We start from the raw sequence: 24,911 nt of genomic DNA, 5'->3' as shown, positions 1-24,911 counted from the left end.
CGCAGCATGTGGGATCTTCCCGGACCGGGGCACGAACCCGTGTCCCCTGCATCGGCAGGCGGACTCTCAACCACTGTGCCACCAGGGAAGCCCTGTAACTTATTTTAATTTTGATATCCATGTTGTTTTTGAACTTAAGAAGATTGGCTCTATTTCTTTATTCCCCTTAAAAACAGGACCATTGACATTTGTGGTATTTAATATGTAAAGTATGCTGAAGGAATGATACGCTTAATATTTAGGTGGCACAAATTTGAATTTGGCTTGGGAGAAATGGCATGCTTAGCCACCACATTCTTATCAGTTCCCATTGTACTAAGTACATTTCTTTGCAACAGGTCATTCTCCTTTATTCTCTAGTGAGCATTTCCCTATAATGATGAAAACTTGTATCTGTAAAAATTGCTATGCAGTAGCAGTTGTCGTTTGTCACTGATATAATTTTGCATTTTCTGGTAAGGTATAATGTGACATAAGTAGTGATGTAGTATTAAATAGTCTTATATCTTGGCAGATTTCACTAATGTTTTTCTGGTGACGTTAGTTTGCTATAGTGTGGATCTTGGGGGCAACAAAGCATGGTTGAATATATCTGACTTCTACCAGTATGGTCCTGTTGTATGGCACATTCATGTTTGTTTGTATTGGAATAGATAACTAAAAGGTTTCAGCATATAAGCTTTTTCTTTCTTTCAACAGAATTTGTGAGTTTTCTTCCCTTCTCCCCCAAATAAAAATACGGTTACGATGGTATTAACTACAGGTAGGATGGCAAAGTAAGAATGTAATGACAGTCAGTCAAATGTTAATCTATAGAGTTAAGTAAGTCAAACTAAGATTTGTCCAATTGGTTGACTTGTATGCATGTTCATTCTTTTAAGACCTAGAAAAGGTGCAGTTTTTGTAGTATTGGAATTTCATTTGAATTGCTTAATGAGTTGGACATCATTAGAGAAGTTAGAAATGTTTTAGTGGAGGTTAACTTCCATCTCGCAAACAAATTCCAGGATCTACGAGTTTTTTTAAATTAGCGGTATTACCAGGGAACCCAGTGGTGAGTTGAATGTTTCTCATCTAAGTGATTAAATACAAATGCTTTTCTGAGACAGACCTACTTCTCTTGTTGATCCAAGACTCATGAATTGTCAACTCATAATTATTTTTGCCCCTTAAAACAACATACATTAAACACCATTGCCCAGAATTTCAAAGGAATACTTGGACCACATTCAACCAAGGGAAACGTGATGAAAATCCTACTCAAAACACGTTACCTTTAAAATGTGATTCTGGGAAATTGACAGTTGAGGACAGTGTATAGGTAGGCAGTAGTATTCTTAGAACAAGCAAATTCTTAAGTCAGTAATTTGATGAGTATTTTACTACGGTGTTTAGAAGATGTTTGGAAATGACATCAAATGGATCATAACACTTTGTTAACAGTAATGACTTTTCCCTTCAGTTTACCATTTGATAGTTTCCATCTGATAAGAGAGGATTATCATCAGACTTAAATTTAATTGGGTCATAGGGATAAGACTTGAAGAATAATCTTATGAATATTTCTAAAAAATAAACTATAATGTGTGCTGCTTTACTTTAAAGGGGTGATACAACCTAGCACAGACTATGCAGACTTTTGGTGTTTGAATTTTTAAAATTCATTTTATGACTCTGGGCAGGTATTACATCTCTGTGACTCTTATTTCCACATCTGCAAAATGGAAATAATAATAGCATCTACCTCTAGGATATTTTATATAGAGTTAATACATCCCCGTGGTAATAGTAGATAGCAAATATACTGCTTACCTTCTTTTGTGCTTCTTTGATATCACTTCATTGTGGCTTGATTTATTAATTTTGGATTAAATTTAAGAGAATTTTAATAAACTGCTTAAACTTTAAATTGAATATTTATTGATTACTTGCTACTTTATAAGCCCTGTGCATAAAGAAAAACATAATAAATATAAAAAGCCTCTGCTCATAAAAAGAATCTCAACAGCCTAGAGGGGAAAGTACTGTGTGTTGGTCAAATTCAGAAGAGCTGGTCTTCAACCTTCTTTTTTAAAAGTGGCTGATAATCTGGTCCCACTAAGGAATTATACACAACACACAATGTGCATGTGCAAGTTTTAAAAAACACTATAAAAAATGAGGTTTTTAAAACAAAAAGTGCTTTGTGATGGAAATATTGGGAAATGGGGCCTTGATTGGTGAGAAACTTCAACCCAAGTAGGTCAACATTAATGCTAGCTCTGAGAAAGGCTCTGGGGAAGGGGACCCTAGTGTCAGACAGTTTTAGCAGTTATCACTCAATGCTCAATAATTTCTTTTTGGTACTTTTCACCATCTTTTAATCTTTAGGAGGTACATTTCGAATATGACTAAAATACTAATTTAAAAAAAAAAACATTTTAGAACACACCAGGCTTTCTATTAGCATTGAGTTTTTATGTGGTTGTCTTTTGTTTCGTTTTTGGTAAGAATCAGGGAGCCAAACTACTCTGGCTTTTTAACAGGAATTAAAATGAAATTTTAGGCTGGTTTCAACATTCCTTAAACACCATAGAATAATATATCTTGGCTTTATCAAATTCCTTGTTGCTATTTTAAAAGTTAGATGGTGCAGATTTGCCATCTATTTCTTATTAGTGGAAAATGCATTCAGTTAAGTGACTGGTCAGAGTCCTCTATGGTTCCATCCTTGAAGTTAAGAAGCTCTGTCCCTTCATATCTATATGACTTTATCATTTATAGAATACCTAAAATTTTACTGTGTGCCAACATTACACAGAAAGTCTTCAAATACGTACCAAATTAGTTCTTGACACCATCTAATTCATTAGCAGTTTTGGTGGAGCAACTGGTGGAGTTGCAATTGAAAGAAAGGAAAGCAATGCAGCCACAAGAGGGAGTAAGAGAATAATTTCTAAATTGATGGGCCTTCGTTGCAATGAAAATAGCTGCTTGCCTTTTAGAATTTTGAGACTTTAGGAATGATAAAAGTCTCAGGGGCTCTACAGAATAAAGTGAAAGTTCTGGGAAAATTCTCTGTGCACAAGGGAATTGTGCAGGACCAGAATTGTGAACTTCTCCGTTGTGCTATAGAATTTGAATTAAACTTCATATTGGGGATATTATTTAAAATGACATTTGTGGGGCTTTTGAGTTTTTTAATTGAATAATAAATTGGGAGGTGAATTTTATAGAATCATTAGATTTGGGGCTTGAAGGAGCATCTACCCTAGCTTTTTCATTTTCACAGATCAAGAAGCTGAAGCAAAATAAGACTTTGTCCAGTTGCATGACCTGTATGCTTGTTTGTTAATCTAGGAGAGATCCTGTTGCATTTAATTTACGAGGAGTGCCCAATTTTTGTTGCATTGGAATTTCATGTATTTGAATTGTTTAATGAGTTGGACATTAGAGAATTTAGAAGTGTTTTTTAGAGAAGGTTAAATCCCATCTTATAACTGGAAAAATTACCACTTTGTTTAAGTGATGGCTTTAGTTTTAGACTATATTTTAGGGTTCTGTACTTAAAATGAAAATAGCAAGAATCACACTTGAGGGCCTTGTGCCTCAAGTTCTTGGCACCTTTTCCCTTTTAGCCATCGGCATTTTTTGTGCCTGATTGGTATGAAAGCGCACTATCTATATCCTGGCCTCTTTTCCTTTGTGTTCAGGGAAGAGGGCCATGATAGTACAGTCTAAAACAGCAATGGGTTGTAGAGGCTTGGTCTTCCCTGTGCACACATCTGGTGAAATCAAGTCAAAGGAGACACTTGCCCAGCTATGTTTTCAAATTGCAGTCCGTAAATGTCTCATTAGAGGTTGATTCTTTTGCTTTATTATTCTGGGACTATTTACTGTTTGCTTAGTGACTTTTTAATGTATATTAATTAATGGAAATTGAATTTAACAGTATAACCAATTGTTGGAATACTCTCCAAGACAAAGTGGGAACCTCCTCTCCACCCCTCATTTTAATTTGCAAACACATCACTTATTTTTGTGACATTTTTTTCTCCTAAATACAAGTTGTACCAGGCCAATAAGGAAATTTGAAAAACATAGATGAGCACATAAAGGGTATAAGAGTGGAGAACAGAACTCACTGATAATGTCGTCTTCCAGAAATAGTCATTTTTTTTTAATCACTTTAAAAAAAATATTTATTTATTTTTGGCTGCACTGCATCTTCGTTGTTGACGGGCTTTGTCTAGTTACGGCGAGCGGGGGCTACTCTTTGTTGTGGTGCACATGGTGCACGGGCTTCTTATTGCGGTGGCTTCTCTTGTTGTGGAGGACGGACTCTAGGCGTGCAGGCTCAGTAGTTGTGGCTCAGTAGGCTCTAGAGCGCAGGCTCAGTAGTTACAGGGCTTAGTTGCTCTGCCACATGTGGGGATCTTCCCGGACCAGGGCTTGAACCCATGTCCCCTGCACTGGCAGGCGGGTTCTTAACCACTGCCCCACCAGGGAAGTCCCCTAGAAATAGTCACTATTAAGAAGGTTTTTCTTTAAAACTTACTTTTATATAAGTGTAGTATTAAGTAACCAAAAGTGAAAATAGCCTCTTCTACATATGGTAATTAAACTGCCTTTCTAACCATTTATTTTTTAACTTTTTATTTTGAAATAAGTTCAAATTTTCCCGTATATCCTTTACCTGATTCCCCAAATGTTAACATGTGTAACTACAGTATAATGATCAAAATCAATAAATTAATAAAATAATGGATAAAATAAACTATTATATAACCTATAGCAGTTACAAATTATACCACTATAATTGCCTAATTCTGGTCCAGAATTCAATCCAGGATCACAGTTTGCATTTCATTGTCATGTCTCCTTACTCTTCTTTAATCTGGATCAGTTTTTCAGTCCTTGCCTTTTGCCACTTTTTTCAAGAGTACTGGCCAGTTGTTTTGTAGAATATCCCTCAGTTTGGATTTGTCTGGTGATCCCTCATGAGTAAACTCAGATTGTGCATTTTGGGGAAGAATTCCTGGAAATGATATTGTGCCCTCCTTGGTGCATCATATTAGGAGACACATGTTGTTCTGTTACCAAACCATTATCTTTAGGTAGGACATTATATTTTCTAATTTAAACAGCAGGGAGGACTTCTAAAAACACCCTGTGGTGCAAAAGTATCAATTTTTTTTTTAAGATAGATGCCCCATAAGTATGATTACTTTATCAAAGGTTAGAACTAAGTATAGTTTGCCAAAGTCCTTTTTAAATGGGTTATGCAATTTTATAATGAATGGATTACTCTTTTGAAAGGGGGAAAAATCCCAGCTCTATAACTTGTGATTTTCCTTTGAAATACATTTTCATTACTTGGCTTCATGTATTCTAATTGACAAGCTAAATCACAGCCACTAGCCCAGTGATTTAATTTGCATAGTGGCAGGTGGTCATTCTTTAGGGCTGAAATAAATATATAAATGGTTTACAATGAGTTCTTGTTAATTTTTTAAAGTTTAGTCTAAGGACCCTTACTCTCTACATTGTCTGATTCCCATTTAAGAAAAAAAGGAAAGGACAAGTGAGGAATGGTGGGGGGCGGGACGTGTTCAGTGCGTTAGAGAAGCTTTCCTGGGGTGAAATTTAGAAGGAAGGTTTTGAAATGAATGCTACTGTGAAACACAAGAAAATCGAATGAGGAGGTGTCATGATTTTTGTTTGAAACTCCCATCACTCCTCTTGGTGGCAGAGTTGTAGTACCAAAATCTAGGTGTCCTGACTTGCAAAGAAATTTACTCTACCTTGCTGCTTCGAACTGTCCTCCCACCCTATCTCTGGTGAAGCTTTGTAGTTGTTTGTCTCCCTTAGTTGCCCCCTCCAGAGGCATTACATAGTACCTGGCGCTTATCCAAGGGTCCTGAAAGCATATTAGGGTATGCTTTGGCTGCCCTTTGGCTGCTGTTTCTGAATATATGTGCTTAGTACAGCACCCAAACACCTGTCATTTTTGAGCAATTTCTAGGTCTTTAAAGAATCAGAACATTGTTCCTTTTTGAGCAAAATATTCATTATCTAACCTACAATATCAACCTCAATTTTTACTACATTTTATCTTAACTATATATTTAGAAGTTTGGTAAGATGATGAACTTTTGATAGTCTTGATGTTAGGCTTTTCTCCTTTAAGATTGTTCTAAGTTTCCTCTGCTATATTTAAATGAAGCAGTTCAAATTAGTGTACAAATTCGGCCTGGGGATTTGATGTTTGAGTGCCTAATATGTGCAAAACGTTTGTCTTTAAGGAGCCTATAAGTAGATTAAGAATACGTATGTGAAAAGTCAAAGGTGCAAAATCATAATTATTTTAAATTACACTTGCTCTGGATAACATGTTGCAGAGCATAGGATATAAAGTTCAAAAAACAAAACTCTTCTGATGTCATCCCACTTCCTCAGAGGTAATGTCTAATCTTTTTTGTATCCTCCTGGGAACTTGCAGTGCCCACTCAAACAGTTCTGTCCTTGAAGAATATACACAGGTAGGATCATATACAAACTATTCTGTAAGTTGAACCCACACACTTTGTTGTATATCTTATGCTTCATTCCATACTGGCACTTACCGCATTCTTTTTAACGTCGGTATAGTGTTTGATGAGTGTAGCAATTTATTTAGCTAGTCCATTGTTGATATTGACAGAAATTGGGATATTTCCTTTTGTTTTTCCTTCAGTTGAAAGCTCTTCAGACCTGAGAGGTACAGAAAATGTAGACTAAACTGAATATTTTTGAGAATTGGCTTGAGGGAGAACATAGTGTTAGAGCTGGGTATATTGAAAGGTGAATGGTACAGATTACTTTAAGTCAGTCAACAGTTCTTAGAGTGATCTGTGGACCCCTGGGAGTCCTGCTGGGGGGAGATTCATGAGGTCACACCTATTTTCTGTCTCTTTTACAGATGAGAAACCTGAGGCCCAGAGAAATTTCAGAACTTCATCAAGTTGACATAGCTAGTAAGCAGTGAACTGGGATTTGAACATAGGTAGTAAGCAGTGTAAGCTTGTGCCTTTTACAAGTCTGCTGTAAGAAGAACAAGTACTAACAGAAAATGTTTCCTTTATCTTATGTACTTTGATATAATTTAATCCTGTAGGTTTGTTTTTGTTTTTGTTTTGCTGTAATTACTTCAGTGTATTCCTTCATCAGAACCTTCAGGAGGCACCACAAAACCAGGTGGGAAAGCCCAGAGCTCAGCATGTCCCCGCCCTCTTTAATCTTGTGTTTTTAAATGAAAGTTTTTTGTGCATTATTTCACCGCTCTTATTAGATACACAAATTTTTGATTACGGAACCTGAACTGAAGTACTAAAGTTGAGAGTACAAGTGCACTAAAGCAGATTTTTTGGTTGTCAAGATCCCCATGTCTTATATTTACATCTAACTGAGTAGGAGCTGTGATTGGTGCTTTCCTGTGTATATAAACTATACTCTCATTTAGACCTCGTAGCGGCCTTTTGAAGTAGATTTTCATTTTAATCATTTGTAAATATATTTTTTATTTAAAAAATCATTTTATAAAATTAAATTTATTTCTTTAATAGATGAGAAAAGTAAGACTCTGAGAGATTAACTTGCCTGAGATCTCAAAATTGATGAGAGTGGGATTTAAGGTCTTCCTGATTTTAGTTTATACTGTTTCTGTTACACCAATCTGTTGTTCCAAGAAGTGCTTGGATGCCCAGAGGTTAGGGCCTTGCCACCAGCTCAGGCTGCAGTTTTGGTGTTTTAGATAGTTTGTAGTCTTGATTGTTCCTACAGATTTGATATTTTACTCTTCTTAATTTCCAGCTGTAATCATATTAAAGGACAGTGAGAGAGGTATATCACGAGAATAGAGATGGATTTTCAGTTTACAAACTTTTTATTAGAAATATTTGACCACAGTTAGAATTGAATGTTTATTGAAATTCCTAGTGGGGGCAGGTTGAGCCTAGCTCAAGAAGGGCAGTCAGAACTAGATAACCTGTCAGTTTGTGTGGTTCCTTAATGTTAATCCACTCCAGAGTCAAAGCATTGATGTTATGTAGACCATCTTTGGATCGAGCACGTGCTAGAAACTATTGTTAATATATTCTGCCCTGAGTAAATTGACTGGCTTGGGGGAAAAAATCATTACTTGACCCCATATCTTAAGTGTTCTTACAACCTAAGAGGTTAATTGTACATGGTGCTGTAGAGGAAAAAAAAATCTTTTAACTCTAAAATCTCAAGCTCCACATAATTTATCCATTGATTAGATTAAGGTTCAGTGCCCTCTCCAGAACTATAGCATGTATTTAGCTCTGGATTATAAACCATTTACAGAGACATTTCAGATGTGGGCTTCATGCTTTCAATCCCACATAATGTTAAATGGGGATGGCTACTGTATAAAGTCAGAATATGCATTAACTCTAATTCAGCAGATTAATTTCAGGTATTTTTAAATGGCCATGGTTATCTTTAAAAGACAGTAGCTGTCATCAAAAACATTTTTTTAAACTGCTTGAGGGGAACTACTGTGAATCTCTAAAACAAATTCTATTTCGGCAAGATCCGTATTGACACTATATACAGTACAACTGCTCTTCAGACAAGTAACTACTCCCTCCCTGTTGTGTGATAACATTTTAACGTTCATATTTAGCATATAATGCTGATGTGAAAATTTTTAAAAAATCATATAGGTAGTGATTATAAAAAGATTTAGCTTTTTAATTTTTTCTACAAAATATTCATACCATTTTCCATTTTCACTAGTTCTTTTCAATTTCATATTAATAATTCATAATCAATACCAGTAACTAAGAAAAAATGCTTCCATCAATTGTGTGACAGAAACTGCTATCTGTTTAATAAAACTGAGGCTCCCCTCTAATTCCTGTGCACACAGCTAGACCAAATTTCCCAGTGTCCCTCTTAAATGCAGGCAAGTGACTGTTTTTACCAATGGAATGTACATGCGGGCCGTGGGTACTGACTCCAGGCTACATGCTCCTTCATGTTATTTTTTTCTCTGACTGGCTAAAATGGAGATCAGCTCAATATTAACATTGTAGTCTCAGTTAAGTGCTTGAGTGTAAGATGTTATTAAAGTTTGTGTTTGACCTGAAAATCCTTTTCTGTTATAAATTACATTTAGATTAGAAAGTCAGTGTTATATGGAGAATTTTACAAGTGGAAGGTTCATCAGTAGTCAGCCTAACCATTATTTTATAAGTAGAAATTGTGACACCTCATTTGCTTCTTTCCTTATATTAATGCTATGTCTCCTTTTAAATTTAGATTCTCACAATGTCCCACAGTTGTCATCACCTCCACTTTACTACTACAACATGAATGAACTATAGGAAGTTGTATACTTAGCACAGGGTATTTTCTGAAGTTTTTGTATATTGAAAATAGCTATTAGTTCTTTCCTCTCTTCATTTTCTCTTCTCCAGTTTTTCTTGTCACTGCTGCTTTCTGATAAGTGCTGCTTCCTTTTTTCCCCCTGTTTTTATTTCCATCATGGTCTTCTCCCTACATTTGCCTTTCTCCTCTGGCTTTTAAATCCGGAAAATTGAACTTTTATTTCTCTTTGGTTAGTTTGATAAATTAACATACTTAATCACCTCTGTAGTGTTACAATTAACTTAATTCAGTGAACTCTATATCTTCCATATCTTAGAGTTGAATGAGACCACATCTTATTTGTGAATCTCCTCTAAAAAATAGTGATTTTTCTCATTTCTCCTGAAAATCTCTAAGAAGAGTAGAACTTGCTATCTGACGAGATGGCCTATTCCGAATTTGTTTTGTAAGCTTTCTCATACTGAGCAGAAATCTGCCTCTGCCCAGATTTAACTAGTCTTGTCTTCTGGAGCCATTCGTGTCATATTCTTTCAGTTTTCATGACTGTTTCCAGTTTTCATCAACACTCTTGCTTGCTTTCCTGGATACTCTCCAGTTTGTCAAATCCTGACTTGATACTTTTGGCGGGGGCTGGGGGGGTGGTGAGCCATGCAGCATGTGGGATCTTAGTTCCCTGGCCAAGGAATCGAACCCATGCCCCCCCTGTGGTAGAAGCCTGGAGTCTTTACCACTGGACTGCCAGGGAAGTCCCTATTTTTAAAGGAACAATATACTCTAGGTTTGGTTTCCTCAGCACAGCGTAGAACTGAATCATCATCCTTCATTTTGATTTCTAATTAATATCTTGGAATCATATTCTCCTTCTTAGTAGGCATATCATCTTGCTGAGGCAGAGAAAACGTAGAACAATGTTGTAGAACAGGTCAGATTGCCTAGTTGGAGTTGTACTGTCACAACTTAGCTGTGGTTTTTGAGCTTGGCGCCATTTGTTTTCTTCTATGAGATGGCGATAATTGTAGTTTGTACCTCATAGGTAAGGTTATGGAAGGATCAAATTAATCCATGTAAAGTGATTAAGTATCAAGAATGGCATGTTTATTATTGAAAATGATGTTTTTATTATTTTTCTCAGTTGTCTATTGCTGCATAACAAACCGATCAAAACTAAAACAGTGATTTATTCTGTTTTGTAACTCTGTGGCTTGTCTGGATTCTTTTGGACAGTTTTTCACATGGTGTTGGCTGTGGTCACTCATTGCTGTTTTCAGCTGGGGCTTAAATATCCAAATGGCTTCACTAAACATGTTTCATGACTGGGGCTGACTTGACCTTTCTCTCCAGCAAGATAGATTTTTTTTTTTTTTTTTTGGCTTCCGTGGTGGTGCAGTGGTTGAGAATCTGCCTGCTAATGCAGGGGACATGGGTTTGAGCCCTGATCTGGGAGGATCCCACATGGCGCGGAGCAACTAGGCCCGTGAGCTACAACTACTGAGCCTGCGCGTCTGGAGCCTGTGCTCCGCAATAAGAGAGGCCTGCGCACCGCGATGAAGAGTGGCCCCCACTTGCCACAACTAGAGAAAGCCCTCGCACAGAAACGAAGACCCAACACAGCAAAAATAAAATAAATTAACTTAAGAAAAAAAGAAAGAAAAAAAACCTTAAAAAAATTTTTAAAAAGATAGGTTTTTTTTGTTTTTTTTAATGCTGGCTTAGGGTTCCAAGAGGGCAAAAGGGGAAGTTGCTAGTCCTCTTAAGGATTAGGCCTAGAACTGGAACAGGAGTCATTTTCACTGCATTCTGTTGGTTAAAGCAAGACAACAAAGTTAACTCGGACTCAGGAGAAAGGAAATGAATTCCACCTCTTGACAGGAGGAGTGGCATACATGAACAGGGATGGTAGGGGAACTGGTGGAGGACATTCTGTTCTTTCATAGTTAGCTTTTTGAACCAAATTTAATCTTTAATCCAGTCTATCTTGCTTTTTGTTTTTTAAATTTTAATGGTTCTTACCTTTATGTCATCAGAAGATTTTAAAAGTTTGTCATTTATCCCTTTCTCAACTCTTTTATTTAAAAAATTTCTCATCCCTTTCTCAACTTCTTTTATTTTTAACAGCTTTATTGAGGTATAATTGACATACAAAGAACTGCACGTATTCATTTAATGGGTACAATGTGATGAGTTTGCTTTTTCAACTTCTTGTAGTCAGCATTTTACCAGAAACATTCGCCACTGTTGATCCTTCGTCCTTTTAGTCTATCATTAGGCCAATAAACAGCCTGACTACTGGTATCTTGCCTTCTTGTTACTTGTAGGTTCTGGTTAATAGCTTTAAAGTAGTTTTTGCCATTGTTATTGTTTAAATCAGATGTTATGGCTAAATTCAGTGTTCAGCTTGAGGGAAGAGGTGCTTAATTGCTAATTTAAAAATTCTCAGTGTGGGTTACCCAAATGTAAAACAAGTTTTTAGAGATATAGAAGTTATTACTCATAAAAGATGAGTTACAATTTCTTATGACATTTATTGACACCTTGCCTAAATAACTTCTGCAAGTTTTCGGACGTATACTTTAAAGTTTTACATTTTAAGTGATTTACCCTTAACTAACTGCACATGTTTGTGGCCCTCATCTTTACATATATACAGTGGGTTAGATAAAAGTCATTGAAAAGTGAAGGACATGATGAGGCAGTGTTATTCTGTTTCTGTTGTCTTCCCTGCTAGACATTTTATCCTCAGACTTAGAGACTGTCTTGCTCACTATTCTCAGTGCCTAGCCCGGTCCATTTAAGTATTGAAGAATAAATGAATGTAAAAAATATGTTGAAGCAGTAAAATACAAAATAGAAATGCCTAGGTAGAGAATTGATTTCATGGTTAGGCTTTTACTTGTTGTCACTTCTTTCGTTTGAAAATATTCTTTGTCAATCTTAAATATATATAAATGAGCCAGAGAGCAGTTCACAATCGAATTGTACATGGAACCTTCTTTAGATTTATATATATTTTTCCCGCTATTTAATTTGAAGTGATTTGTGAATTCTGGTTAATCTCAATACACTTTTTCCTTAGTTGGACTTCATAGTCTAACGTTTAGCCTAGCCAGTCAAAAGTGGAATTTGTCCTTCCAAGTGTGGAGTGCCACAGGTTAAACCTAGACTTCTGAATCCAAAGCCATTATGCTATACCGTCTCCCATAGTGGAATGAATAATGCATTTTGTATTAAGATATAAAACTTGAAAAAGCCTGGTCATTTGTTTCTTAAGTTAAAAAAAAAAACACTTACTATACTAAATGGAACTATCTTTTGCTGTTTAGGCAGATCCGCAGATCCCCAAAGAGCAGCTATAGTGTTCACAGAGTGTTCATGCCTCAAAGAGGATGATGGTGTTTAAAGGACAAAATGACGGGAAGTTTGAATTTTGCCAAGTCTTAGGTTATAGGCATTCCTTCTTCGGAGGAAGCAGTGGTCTTCCAAGCCCAGAGGGTTCCTTTATTTCTAGTTTGGTTGAGATTTCACACTAGAAGCTGCCTCACAGTTTAAATGAATCAATGAATGAATGAATTCCAAAACACTTTTGCAGCTGAGAGATCTTTGAATAAGAAAGTCTGGGTGTGGTGTAGTAAGAATTTTGTTATCCTAACCAAAGTGGTCTTCTGATTTCAGGCCAACGGTTTCAAATATCAGTTAATAATCACAGGAAACATTATTTCAGGTTGAATTCTCTCATCTCCAACCCTTTCCTGTAATGCATTGCAACCTGCTCCTACTGCCAACTTGGAACTACCCACTTCATCTGAGTATCTGTTGCTTAAGTTGCAGAAAGGGGGAGAAGCCGGGTTAAAGCTTACTCTCCCACTCACCATTTGGAACATAATGAGGTAGACATACAAAGTTAGAGTTACTATTTAAAAGCATTTTTCAGCCTGTTTGGCATATAAGTAGGTGCTATATAAACTACTGGGTTACTACCAGAAGAATAGAAACCAAGAATTAGATACCCTTTTTCCTTGTAAAAATTGAGAATTGTTTGGGGCTAAGCCCAGTTGAAAATTGACTTTCACCTTGATTCCTAGAGTGTATTTAGTAGGAAGAAGTGGAGTGTTTAAAAAAAATTTTTTTGCCTAATTCTACTACTGGAATTATCTTTCTCCCCCTTAAAAAAAAAAATACTAGTTTATTGTGCCTTATCCCCCTAATACAGTGAAATCAAGTTTTTCTTTAAATCCATTGTAGAATATAATTATTAGCATGTTAGGATTTACTTAGCTTAGATTGTTATAGTTTTGAACAGAATTACGTAGAATGAAGTTTAACCCGTTTGGGGTGATCGGTAAATATGTATCTTATTAGCTGAAAATCACTTTAATGAAACTAAAGGTTTACTCTTCAGATCTTTAATTCTCATACTCCTACCAGTGTCTTAATTTAGTTAGGAAAAATAAAACTTTGAACAGCTTTTTACCTGTTGTGAGGTATTACTTTAATTCTAGTCTTATAAATGACGTTTTGTTCTTTTGTTCTGTTTCCTCTGTCATGGACTCTGGTAGTGTCTATTATACTATCGGTTTCTGCTTAAGTCATATATTCCTCCAGAGTACCAAAAAGTTAATCTCTTATGTTCTTTGCATTCTAGTGTCATGACTACCTTGAAAATGAAAAGTTTGCCATTTTGTTAAATAATATAATAATAAAGCATAATAACAAATATAATATCATGAGCTATCATGCTTTCACATTCATTGAAACATGCAGTCTTTATCAGCATGTAAATTGATAGCACTGTGGGGGAGATGCCAATATTCAGATTATCATCCTTAAATAATAAGCTGAACACTAATTTCAAATTTTAAGTATTACTGTCCAAAGCATTCTGCTCTTAAACCACAAATTTACGAGTCTACAGCATTCAAAAATTGTATTATTGGCAATGACTGGGTATTAAAGTTTTATAACTTAGGCTATAGTATGCTCTTAAAAAATGCAGATTCTTTCAGTTTTGTAAATATTTTAGTCTTATTATGACTGTTTCTTTTCTTCCCAAGTCTCTTTTGGAAAAGTTCTTGATCCCCAATGCTTCACAAGCAGAGAGCAAAGTCTTCTACTTGAAAATGAAAGGAGACTACTACCGCTACTTGGCCGAGGTTGCTGCTGGTGACGACAAGAAAGGTATGCTGCCTCAGCCTGCGCTGGGCGCCTAGAAAATGACACGGCACGGAAGGAGTCCCTTCTGGAGTTAGAGAATTGTTCTGTTGTTTTTTAATTGTTCAGAGCACTAAATGAAGAGTAATAATGGACTTTGCGCTCTCTCTCTCTCTCTCTCTCTCTCTTTTCCTTCCCTCTCCTCCCCTCCTTCTTCCCTCGCCCCCCTTCTTCCCTCCCCCCGTCCTTCCTTCAACTAAACAGTTGACCCTTGAGGAACACAGATTTAAGCTGCACAGGTCCATTTACACAGAGATTTTTTCTGTAAATACTACAGTACTACATAATCCAAGGTTGGACATGAAGGGCCGCCTACAAAATTATACTCAGATTTTCGACTGCATGAAGAGTTGTCATCCCTAAACCCCTTGTTGTTCAAGGGTCAACTATATATCTACTGCTGAATAATTGGTATTCTGAAATGTATGCTTGTTAACAAGCCAATTTTATGTATAGGAATGTTTCCTCACAATTTTAATAGTGGTTATAGTATAACTGTAGAGCAGTACAAACTAATTATTAAAAATAATACTGAGATGGTTAGAGTTATTTTGTCTTGACATTGATCAATGGCTAGTGTAGTTTTCCAAACGAAGCTTTTCTTTTTTTTTTCTTTTAAATTGAGGAGCCTTAATCAGTTAAGGTTGCTACAGCTTAATATTTCAGAGTTTATAATTGGATAGTAAAGGTTTGGTTTGAGGGGTGAAGGTGAAGTGCAAACTTTTATCGATACATTTTGGTGCATTTTATTATCCAGGGATTGTGGATCAATCACAGCAGGCATACCAAGAAGCTTTTGAAATCAGCAAAAAGGAAATGCAGCCAACACATCCTATCAGATTGGGTCTGGCCCTTAACTTCTCTGTGTTCTATTATGAGATTCTGAACTCCCCTGAGAAAGCCTGCTCTCTTGCAAAAACGGTATGTATTTTTTACCTGTTATGTGGAAATTTAGTAATCATTATTATTGGAGCATTGAAATGTATTTTTTTTATCACAGGCATTTGATGAAGCCATTGCTGAACTTGATACATTAAGTGAAGAGTCATACAAAGACAGCACACTAATAATGCAGTTACTGAGAGACAACTTGACAGTAAGTACATACCAGCATCATGAGCGGTTAACATGGCGAAGAGATTATAGGCATACCTCTGTTTTATTGTGCTTCGCAGATACTACGAGTTTTACACATTGAAGGTTTGTTACAACCCTGTGTTGAGCAAGTCTATGGGTGCTGTTTTTCTCAAAAGCGTTTGCTCATTTTATGTCTCTTGAGTTCACATTTTGGTAATTTTCAGTGTTTCGAACCCTACACCAGCAAAAATTTCAACTGCTGAAGGCTCAGTTGATGATTAGCATTTTTTAGCAATAAAGTATTTTTTAACAAGGTATGTACATTGGTTTTTTTTAAAGACATAATGCTGTTGCATACTTAATAGACTACAGTATGGTGTAAACATAACTTATATGCACTGGAAACAAAAAATTCGTGTGACTCAGTTTATTTTTATATTCGCTTTTTTTATTCTTTTTTTTTTAATGTAAGATCCTATCTGCTTTTAAAACTCTGAAGAAAACCATCTTACAGAAACTGAAATATTAGACTAAGGACTAAAAATGTATCTTTTCATTAGTTACATATACCCATTGTTAAAATTCTGGTTTTTAAAATGACTTTGTAATTCATGGTTTTGAACTTTCAATTACATAAGCCGTTTTATTTTTCATTTCAATATAGTTGATTCTTTTCTTTCCATTTTAGTCACAGAAGAGTTTTGCTTTTAGTATCAAAAGCATACTTAAGTTCTCTTTTTTTTTTAATAATTTTTATTTATTTATTTGGTTGTTCTGGATCTTAGTTGCAGCAGGCGGGCTCCTTAGTTGTGGCTCTCAAACTCTTAGTTGTGGCATGCATGTGGGATCTAGTTCCTTGACTAGGGATCGAACCTGGGTGCCCTGCATTGGGAGCACGGAGTCTTAACCACTGCGTCACCAGGGAAGTCCCTTAAGTTCTCTTATTTATTTATTTATTTTTGGCTGCGTTGGGTCTTCGTTGCTGCGCGCGAGCTTTCTCTAGTTGCAGCAAGTCGGGCTACTCTTAGTTGCGGTGCGCAGGTTTCTCATTGCGGTGGCTTCTCTTGTTGCGGAGCATGGGCTCTAGGTACTCGGGTTTCAGTAGTTGCAGCACGTGGGCTCAGTAGTTGTGGCTCGCAGGCTCAGTAGTTGTGGTGCACAGGCTTAGTTGCTCCGAGGCATATGGGATGTTCCCGGACCAGGGATTGAACCCGTGTCCCCTCCATTGGCAGGAGGATTCTTAACCACTGCGCCACCAGGGAAGCCCTCTCTTCATATTTAAATTCCATTAAAAACAGTGACCATAAAGTTGCTTCTCTATTTTTGTAGCTATGGTAGGGCATTAATAACTTTAGTTACAAAATTTCAGATACTCTACAGAGTCCAAGTGGACATCTATTTTGCCTAGTCTCTTAGTAAAAAAAAAAAAAAAATGACTTACTGTGGCAGGTCATGATTGTCCTTGGTATACTGCAGACTAAAAAAAAAAACCACAATGCCAGTACCATACTGAAAAAATATATAGTTAATACCTTAATAATATTAAATTTCTAGCATTCAATTTCCAGTTGTCTTTTTGTGTTTCTTTGTATTGTCTTTTTTTTTTTTCTTCCAACAGTTTTTTATTTACATTGGGATCCAAATAGTCTATATATTGCAGTTGGTTGATATGTCTCTTTGGTCCCATAGGTTTTCACATTCTTCTCCTTCACATGAATATTAAATTTGAAGTTTTGAGGCTTGGGTGAAAAAAGTAGCAAGTATCTTCTGTGTGCCAGATAAAGAGCTAGGAATGAAGATTATAGTTTAGTGCTACTGGTTTTTATTAGCTTTGGGGCATTTGTTTTGGGGACTGTACATCATCATTGTATACATTTAACTTTTCTCAGCTTTATTTTATCTAGCCCATTGCCAATTTTCTGAACCAGTTATATTCTCAGCAGTTTTTTGAATGTCATTATGTACTTGTTTATTATTAAACACTGAAAATTATTTTAGAAAGTATAATTGGAGGCTCCCTACACACTCTGGAGATTATTTCAGTCAAGAGGATAAGGTATAGAGTTCCTTAAAGAATGAATCTTTTTATGTATATCAAATGAAAGAAGCACTTCAGTTTGTTAGCTAATTTTAATATTAAGAATTTTTCAAATTTTTCTGGTTTGAAATGATGAGATAGTTCTGAAAGGTAGAACTTGAGACCTAGTCACTACTGAGTTGTGTTATCAGTTTTTGAGAAGGTCTGATCTGAAATATATACTTCCAGCTGAATCTTGGTATCAGTATAGCATGAAGAGCGTATTACAACAGCTGAGTAAGAAGAAAACCAAGGTTCTGATTCTGATTCTGTCACTATTTACTATGTGCCTTCTCTGAGCTCTTGTCGTATTGCCTGTTATCATTATAGGTTGATTGGATCACTTATCTGTCAAGTAAAGAAATTTTGTCAAAACTATCTAGTATCTGAGTCTGGATCTGGTTGACCAGTATTGTTAACACATAACCCTAGGAAGAGAAATATAAATATCCTTCATCAAAGTTTTAATGTTTATATGGAAAAAACAGGATCCATGAAAGAACTGGAAAGAGATGATAAAAAAATAATTCCATCTTGTCTTACAAGACCACCAGTTTAATAGAAGCTTACAGACTTCTAGGTCATTCAGATAACTGTATGATGTTCAAAGAAGTCTCCTTTCCAGGCCAGTAACATATTTGGTTAATAAATAAATAAAACTAATGGGTGATTTGGGGGATAGAAAAATATTGAGCTTTCCCCCCCTTCATTCTGCAGTGTATAAGCAATATAAAATTTAAGGTATCTTGAAACAATCCTTTTATAATTTCCTCTAAAGATCATTATAGAGTGCTAAGACTTGTAAAAAAATATTTGAAACAGCTGAGATAATTTTGAAATCATCTTTTTAAACTGCTGAAAAACTGTAACAATCTAAAAATTAGTAGACACCATAGGCCTACTACTATGGGACAATTCAGTTTTTACCTCTTCGAAGATTTGGTTCTGACCATACTGTTTTGTGTTCATCTATTTATTTTGAATCAGACAAATTCACAAAGGTAGTTTTTGTGTTTTTTTTTGTAAACTAAAAATGTTAGTTAAATTTGTATTTTAGTTCTGACTTGATCCTGACTCTTGAGTTTCATAGAGTGTGGTATTCTCTTTAGAGTGGCAGTCTAAAGTCTACCAGGGGAAAGTAGTCAGCCTGAGCTCCTTGAGCATGGGGACTGAATTTGATGATTCTGGTTTAGTTGCACTAAACTTACACATCTGTCTCTCACTGGGGCTATTTGGGACAATCTACTATTCTGATAGCTATTGATATTTAGAACTGTAGTGTTTCTATGATTTCTTCTACTTTTTCTTCACCTATGAATAACCAAGAATTTCCTGTGTCTGACTTTGTTATTTGAAGACAACTCTGTTGTGTACTTACTATGCTTACAGAATGATTAGGGAGGAAATAAATGTATTATGTTGATGTCTTTTATATCTTTTTTTAAAATTTATTGTATTGAAGTATAGTTGATTTCCAATGTTGTGTTAATTTCTGCTATAGAGCAAAGGGATTCAGTTATACACATATACATTCTTTTTCATATTATTTTCCATTGTGGTTTATCACAGGATATTGAATATAATTCCCTGGAGGCGTTTTACATCTTGAAGCTATCTTAAATGCTGCAATTTTTTAAAGAAAGCCTTCCAACAAAAACTGCTTAGATTCTGGTACTTTGGCATATATATTAAGGTTTTTTTAAACTGAAATATACTAAAATTTCTCTCTCTCCCTCCCTCCCTCCCCCCCCTTCCTCTTTTAACTAGTTGTGGACATCGGATACCCAAGGAGACGAAGCTGAAGCAGGAGAAGGAGGGGAAAATTAAAAGGCCTTCCAACTTTTGTCTGCCTCATTCTAAAATTTACACAGTAGACCATTTGTCATCCATGCTGTCCCACAAATAGTTTTTTGTTTACGATTTATGACAGGTTTATGTTACTTCTATTTGAATTTCTATATTTCCCATGTGGTTTTTATGTTTAATATTAGGGGAGTAGAGCCAGTTAACATTTAGGGAGTTATCTGTTTTCATCTTGAGGTGGCCAATATGGGAATGTGGAATTTTTATACAAGTTATAAATGTTTGGCATAGTACTTTTGGTACATCGTGGCTTCACAAGGGCCAGTGTTAAAACTGCTTCCATGTCTAAGCAAAGAAAACTGCCTCGTATTGGTTTGTCCTGGTGGGGAATAAAAGGGATAATTGGTTCCAGTCACAGGTGTAGCTGTGGGTACTTTAAGGTTTGGAGCACTTATAAGGCTATAGTAGAAATAGATACCCCATGGATATTACATGTTAAACCATGTGTTATCTGTGGAATACTCAAGTCTCAATGTGCACACCATTGACTACAGCTACAGAAGCGTTCCTTTAGTTGTGACTCAATTTACTCTGGATAAGGGCAGAAACGGTTCACATTCCATTATTTGTAAAGTTAACTGCTGTTTGCTTTCATTATTTTTGCTACACTCATTTTATTTGTATTTAAATGTTTTAGGCAACCTAAGAACAAATGTACAAGTAAAGATGCAGTAAAAATGAATTGCTTGATATTCATTACTTCATGTGTATCAAGCGCAGCAGTAAAACAAAAAACCCATGTATTTAACATTTTTTAGGTTTTTTTTTTGCTTTTGTGGGTTTTGTTTTGTTTTTGTTTTGTTTTTTGGGTTTTTTTTTTTTTTGATACTTGCCTAACATGCATGTGCTGTAAAAATAGTTAACAGGGAAATAACTTGAGATGATGGCTAGCTTTGTTTAATGTCTTATGAGATTTTCATGAACAATCCAAGCATAATTGTTAAGAACATGTGTATTAAGTTCATGTAAGTGGAATAAAAGTTTTATGAATGGACTTTTCAACTACTTTCTCTACAGCTTTTCATGTAAATTAGTCTTTTGGTTCTGAAACTTCTCTAAAGAAAATTGTACATTTTTGGAAATTTATTCCTTATTCCCTCTTGGCAGCTAAATGGGCTTTTACTAAGTTTGAATACAAAGTTTATCATAACAGCAAAATACTACTAAGATAGCTACTACTGTTCCCAACCATGTCCCTACTTCCCCATCCCCCTGAAAAAAATTTTTTTTTTTTTTTTCAGAGACAGGGGGATTGAATGAAAAAAAAAGTAATGTGTTCCATTTAAAATTTTGGTATATGGCATTTTCTAACTTAGGAAGCCGCAATGTTCTTGGCCCATCATGACATTGGGTAGCATTAACTGTAAGTTTCGTGCTTCCAAATCACTTTTGTTTTTAAGAATTTCTTGATACTCTTATAGCCTGCCTTCAATTTTGATCTTTTATTCTTTCTATTTGTCAGGTGCACAGGATTACCTTTTTTAAGCCTTGTGTCTTGTCACCAACCGTTCCTACTTGGTGGCCATGTTCTTGGGGAAAAGGCCGCATGATCTTTCTGGCTCCACTCAATGCCTAAGGATACCCTGCTTCCTTTGCTTGCATCCCACAAACTATTTCCCTCATCCTATACACTGCAGCAAATCTCTCCCTAGTTGATGAGATTGTGTTTATCTCCCTGTAAACCCTACCTATCCTGAATGGTCTGTCATTGTCTTTGCCTTTAAAATCCTTCCTCTTCCTCTCTGAATAATGATGGGGCTAAGTTATACCCAAAGCTCACCCTACAAGCTATTTCCTCAGTACCTTGCAGAAAACACCAAACAAAAATACCATTTTAAAAGAGGTGTATTTTTTTTTCTTTTAGAATGTAAGCTCCTTGAGAGCAGGGACAATGTTTTCTGTATGTTCTATTGTGCCTAGTACACTGTAAATGCTCAATAAATACTGATGATGGGAGGCAGTGAGTCTTGATGATAAGGGTGAGAACTGAAATCCCGAATACTGTTTTGTTGCTTGTTTTATTATGACCTCAGATTAAATTGGGAAATATCAGCCCTTTGGGACAATTGTCCCAAATGTTACATTCAAATAAAAGTGCAATGGAGGCCTTGGGGTCTTTCTTTCAAGGAGAAAAAGATCTCTTATGCATTTGGGACAACATCATAATGCATCTTCACACACAGCTCTTCTTTTTCTATTGATTTTTCCTGACCCCCAGGCCAAGGACATGAAATAATCATTTTATAGCTATGGAGAATGAAGTAAGACTGAGGAGATGGGTTTTATTCAAGTAAATTATAAATAAAATCTAAAGCTTGTCTCATTTGCCTATTTATGTGCCTCAGTCTTATCTACTACTTTGATTCTGAAATAAATTGTGATAATACTTCATTAATATTAGGTGTTAATAGGTTTCTACATAGTAGTGCCCAGTAGATAAAGGAAGATTTCAACCTGAGATTTTTTTGCCTTGAGATTTGAACAATAAATTTTTTATAACATTTCTTAAATTGCCCCAAATTCAGGCTTCATGTCTGTTTCTGTCAACAGTTTCAGGAATTTGGAGACTCCAGCAATGTAATGTATTTGGGGTGTGTGTGTAGTATTGGAGTTGTTAAATGTATTATGTCCACTTCAGAGTTGTGCCTTGAGAGTGGGCAGAAGTGTGATCAGTTAAAAGGATGGATTTTGCTGCCACTTGGGCCTATGGTCTTGGCTTTTCCAGTTAATAGCTGTTAGTTTTTTGTGTGATGAAGATAGAAATTGGTGTGGGGGAGCAAAAGAATTAAAAGAATGTAATGTCAAGTGGCTTAGTAACTATAGGAGCTCAGTCCTTTTCCTGTCTTCCCTAAAAATAGTCACCAATCCTGCCATGGCCCAGTACATATTTTAAAACTAGTTAAAGCCAATTTGTAATCTGCAATCTTAGATTATTTGAGGTCAGGTCTCAACTTGATTGAATAATTTGGGAACTCTAAAAATGGTGAGATGTTTAAATATCTTCAGGAGGCTCTGAATGTAGATCTAAGAATGTGACCCTTTTCAGCGGTGGTGGCATCATTTAAATGGTTTCTCTCCATTAGGAGAGAATGGCAGTGTGTTTGGATTCAAGTACATCATAGTCACTGCACGAGAGCCTGCAGTGTGTGAGGAACTTTAACTGGTGCTAAGAGATACACACCTTCCTGTGGGAAAAGGTGAAGGAATCATTAAATAAATTGCTTTATTATACTTCGTTATACACCATATAGGAAATTACAGTGGTGGAATTGAAATATCTAGTCTTAAGGTGGTGGCTTAGACGGGGCCCTTGGAAAATGGCTGGACTTGGATACTTTTCTGAAAATTGCATCTGTAAAGTACTTTTCTGTTATTTTTAGTGTGACCTATAGCAGTCACAATCTCGATTAATTCTAGTTCCTTTTAATAGACTGGAGACCTAAACATAAGATACTGCTGGGTCTTTGTAGGATTTTTGTTTTTTGTTTTTTTAGAAACTTTACAACAGGCCTCTAAGGAAACTGATACTCTTGGATAACAACATGGTATTCAAGAACCCAACACAGTGGTAGATCTGCTTTAAAAGTCTGAAAACTAACCTTAAAAATGTTGCTTGTATACATCCAAGTCTGGTTATGCTACTCACCTGGGTCCTTTGATATGTATGACTGTCAACCCCCAAGTATTTCAAAACTTGATGGTAGACCAACTATTTGGAAGACATATGCTTCTGACCTGTGTACCATAATTACTCAGTTTGTAAGAATATCCAACCATCCTGCTGGTCAAGCAAGCATATGTGTCTTTTGGATGCAGAAACCAAGAATATATTGAATGCATATATTTAGGCACAGCTATTATCAATCCTAGGTGATGCCAGGGACTCCGTTGGTGATGAGTACTTTTTTTCTTATAAGTCCATTCCATAAAATGTCTGAAAGACCAAACTTAACTAATGTTAGTCGAAGACTTGTCCGTAGTAAATTTATTTCCAATTCAAGAACTTCTAAAACCTATCAGTATTTCAGTAGGGGCTTACATTTTTTTTTTTATTATCGGAGGTTGGTTAGGGCCAGTCACTGTTCTGAGTGATTAAGAAGGACTTTTCAGAGAAGATTTATGTTTGAGTCAGACTTGCAGAATGGATGGTATCCGACGGAGTATGAACAAAGGCATCAAGATAGGAGAATTTAAAGACGACTTCCGTGCACTCACAGGTGAGGAACTCTGTGAGAGAGTGTAGGAAGAAGAAATAGGCTCTGCTTTCTAAGTAACAGGCAAGTGGCTTTCACTTTTAATGCTTTTGATCAAATCAGGGTTAAAGTGCTTATTCCCAGCACCCAGTCTCTGGGATTCTAATTTCTAAAGCCCAGGGATATGCATTTACTTCATGAGCTGTAATAACTTAGTGTACACATTGCTGAAATCTATAGGAGGAGAGGGAATGTGTAACGTTTGGGAAAACAAGGGCGTGTAAAACCATGGCGGCCCCCAGCCCCCAAAAATAAAAGCTGTTTCTAAACTTGAGAACTTCAGTCTGCAAAACAAAAGTTTGTGGATCTGCTCAGCAGATCATGTTTCCCAAGCAGAGATTAATGATAAAGTTTACCTGTCACAAAAGGTTTTTCACATTAATGATCCTGGTTTAGTTTGGAAACAGGTACTTTAGAACTTCTAGTGTGTCAAGAGAAGAAAGGTAACACATGATTTTATGGGGGTTTTAGTTTGTTGGTATTTTTAATGAATGCCGTTTCTACTGTTTTCCTTAACTCCTGCCATGCATAAAAATCAAATCCAGGGAATTCCCTGTCAGTCAAGTGGTTAGGACTCACTGCCGAGGGCACGGATTCAATCCCTGGTTGGGGAACTAAGATCCCGCAAGCCACGAGGCGTGGCAAAAGTCAAATTAAAAATGAAAGATTTAAAAGCAAACTTTGGAATGTTCATAAGATGTAAATGAATAACTTGCTGACCTTGAAGTTTGTGAGGAAGAATCTCTTAAGATGGACATAGAAAACCTAACTAGAAGAATTATATGTAAATTCAGGATCTTTATATATGAACGTTAATATAAATTCAATTGCATAGAAATTTTTATATCTGGAAGTGGAAAGAAGCACCTGAGAAAAAACCTAGTGGACAAAAAGTTGGTATAAATATATAAAGAATTACAAGAAAATAGAAAAATGGACAAAGATTTTAAAAGTGCATTTTTATAGAAGAGATATCTGATCAATAAATACATGAAAAGAGGCTTAACCAGGAAAATGCAAACCAAGACCACAATCTTGATTAGCATAGTTTGAAAGTCTGG

General features: G+C 36.0%; 1 protein-coding gene and 1 long non-coding RNA gene across 3 annotated transcripts in view; both read left to right on the top strand.

Annotated features, from left to right (window-relative positions):
- The window catches only part of YWHAZ (tyrosine 3-monooxygenase/tryptophan 5-monooxygenase activation protein zeta), a 32,422-nt gene extending 10,720 nt beyond the window's left edge, over window positions 1–21,702 (top strand). For both annotated transcript variants that reach the window (XM_027131533.1, XM_027131532.1), the window contains exons 3-6: window positions 14,424–14,547; window positions 15,338–15,501; window positions 15,581–15,676; window positions 19,502–21,702. In XM_027131533.1, coding sequence (XP_026987334.1) covers window positions 14,424–14,547; window positions 15,338–15,501; window positions 15,581–15,676; window positions 19,502–19,561 — 444 coding nt within the window. In that variant the 3' untranslated portion in view covers window positions 19,562–21,702. The remainder of the gene's footprint in view (window positions 1–14,423; window positions 14,548–15,337; window positions 15,502–15,580; window positions 15,677–19,501) is intronic.
- LOC113633386 (uncharacterized) lies at window positions 4,456–13,711 on the top strand. The gene is made up of 2 exons (XR_003438168.1): window positions 4,456–7,215; window positions 13,094–13,711. It is a non-coding gene; the product is annotated as an uncharacterized LOC113633386 (long non-coding RNA).
- Window positions 21,703–24,911: the final 3,209 nt, after the last annotated feature.

This window comes from Aethalodelphis obliquidens, unplaced genomic scaffold (assembly GCF_003676395.1).
Source record: "Aethalodelphis obliquidens isolate GAN/ISIS:26980383/991018 unplaced genomic scaffold, ASM367639v1 scaffold39, whole genome shotgun sequence".
In the NCBI taxonomy this organism is placed as follows: Eukaryota; Metazoa; Chordata; class Mammalia; order Artiodactyla; family Delphinidae; genus Aethalodelphis; species Aethalodelphis obliquidens.
The sequence above is the reverse complement of the archived record's forward strand: the minus strand, read 5'-3'. Positions and strand labels throughout refer to the sequence as shown.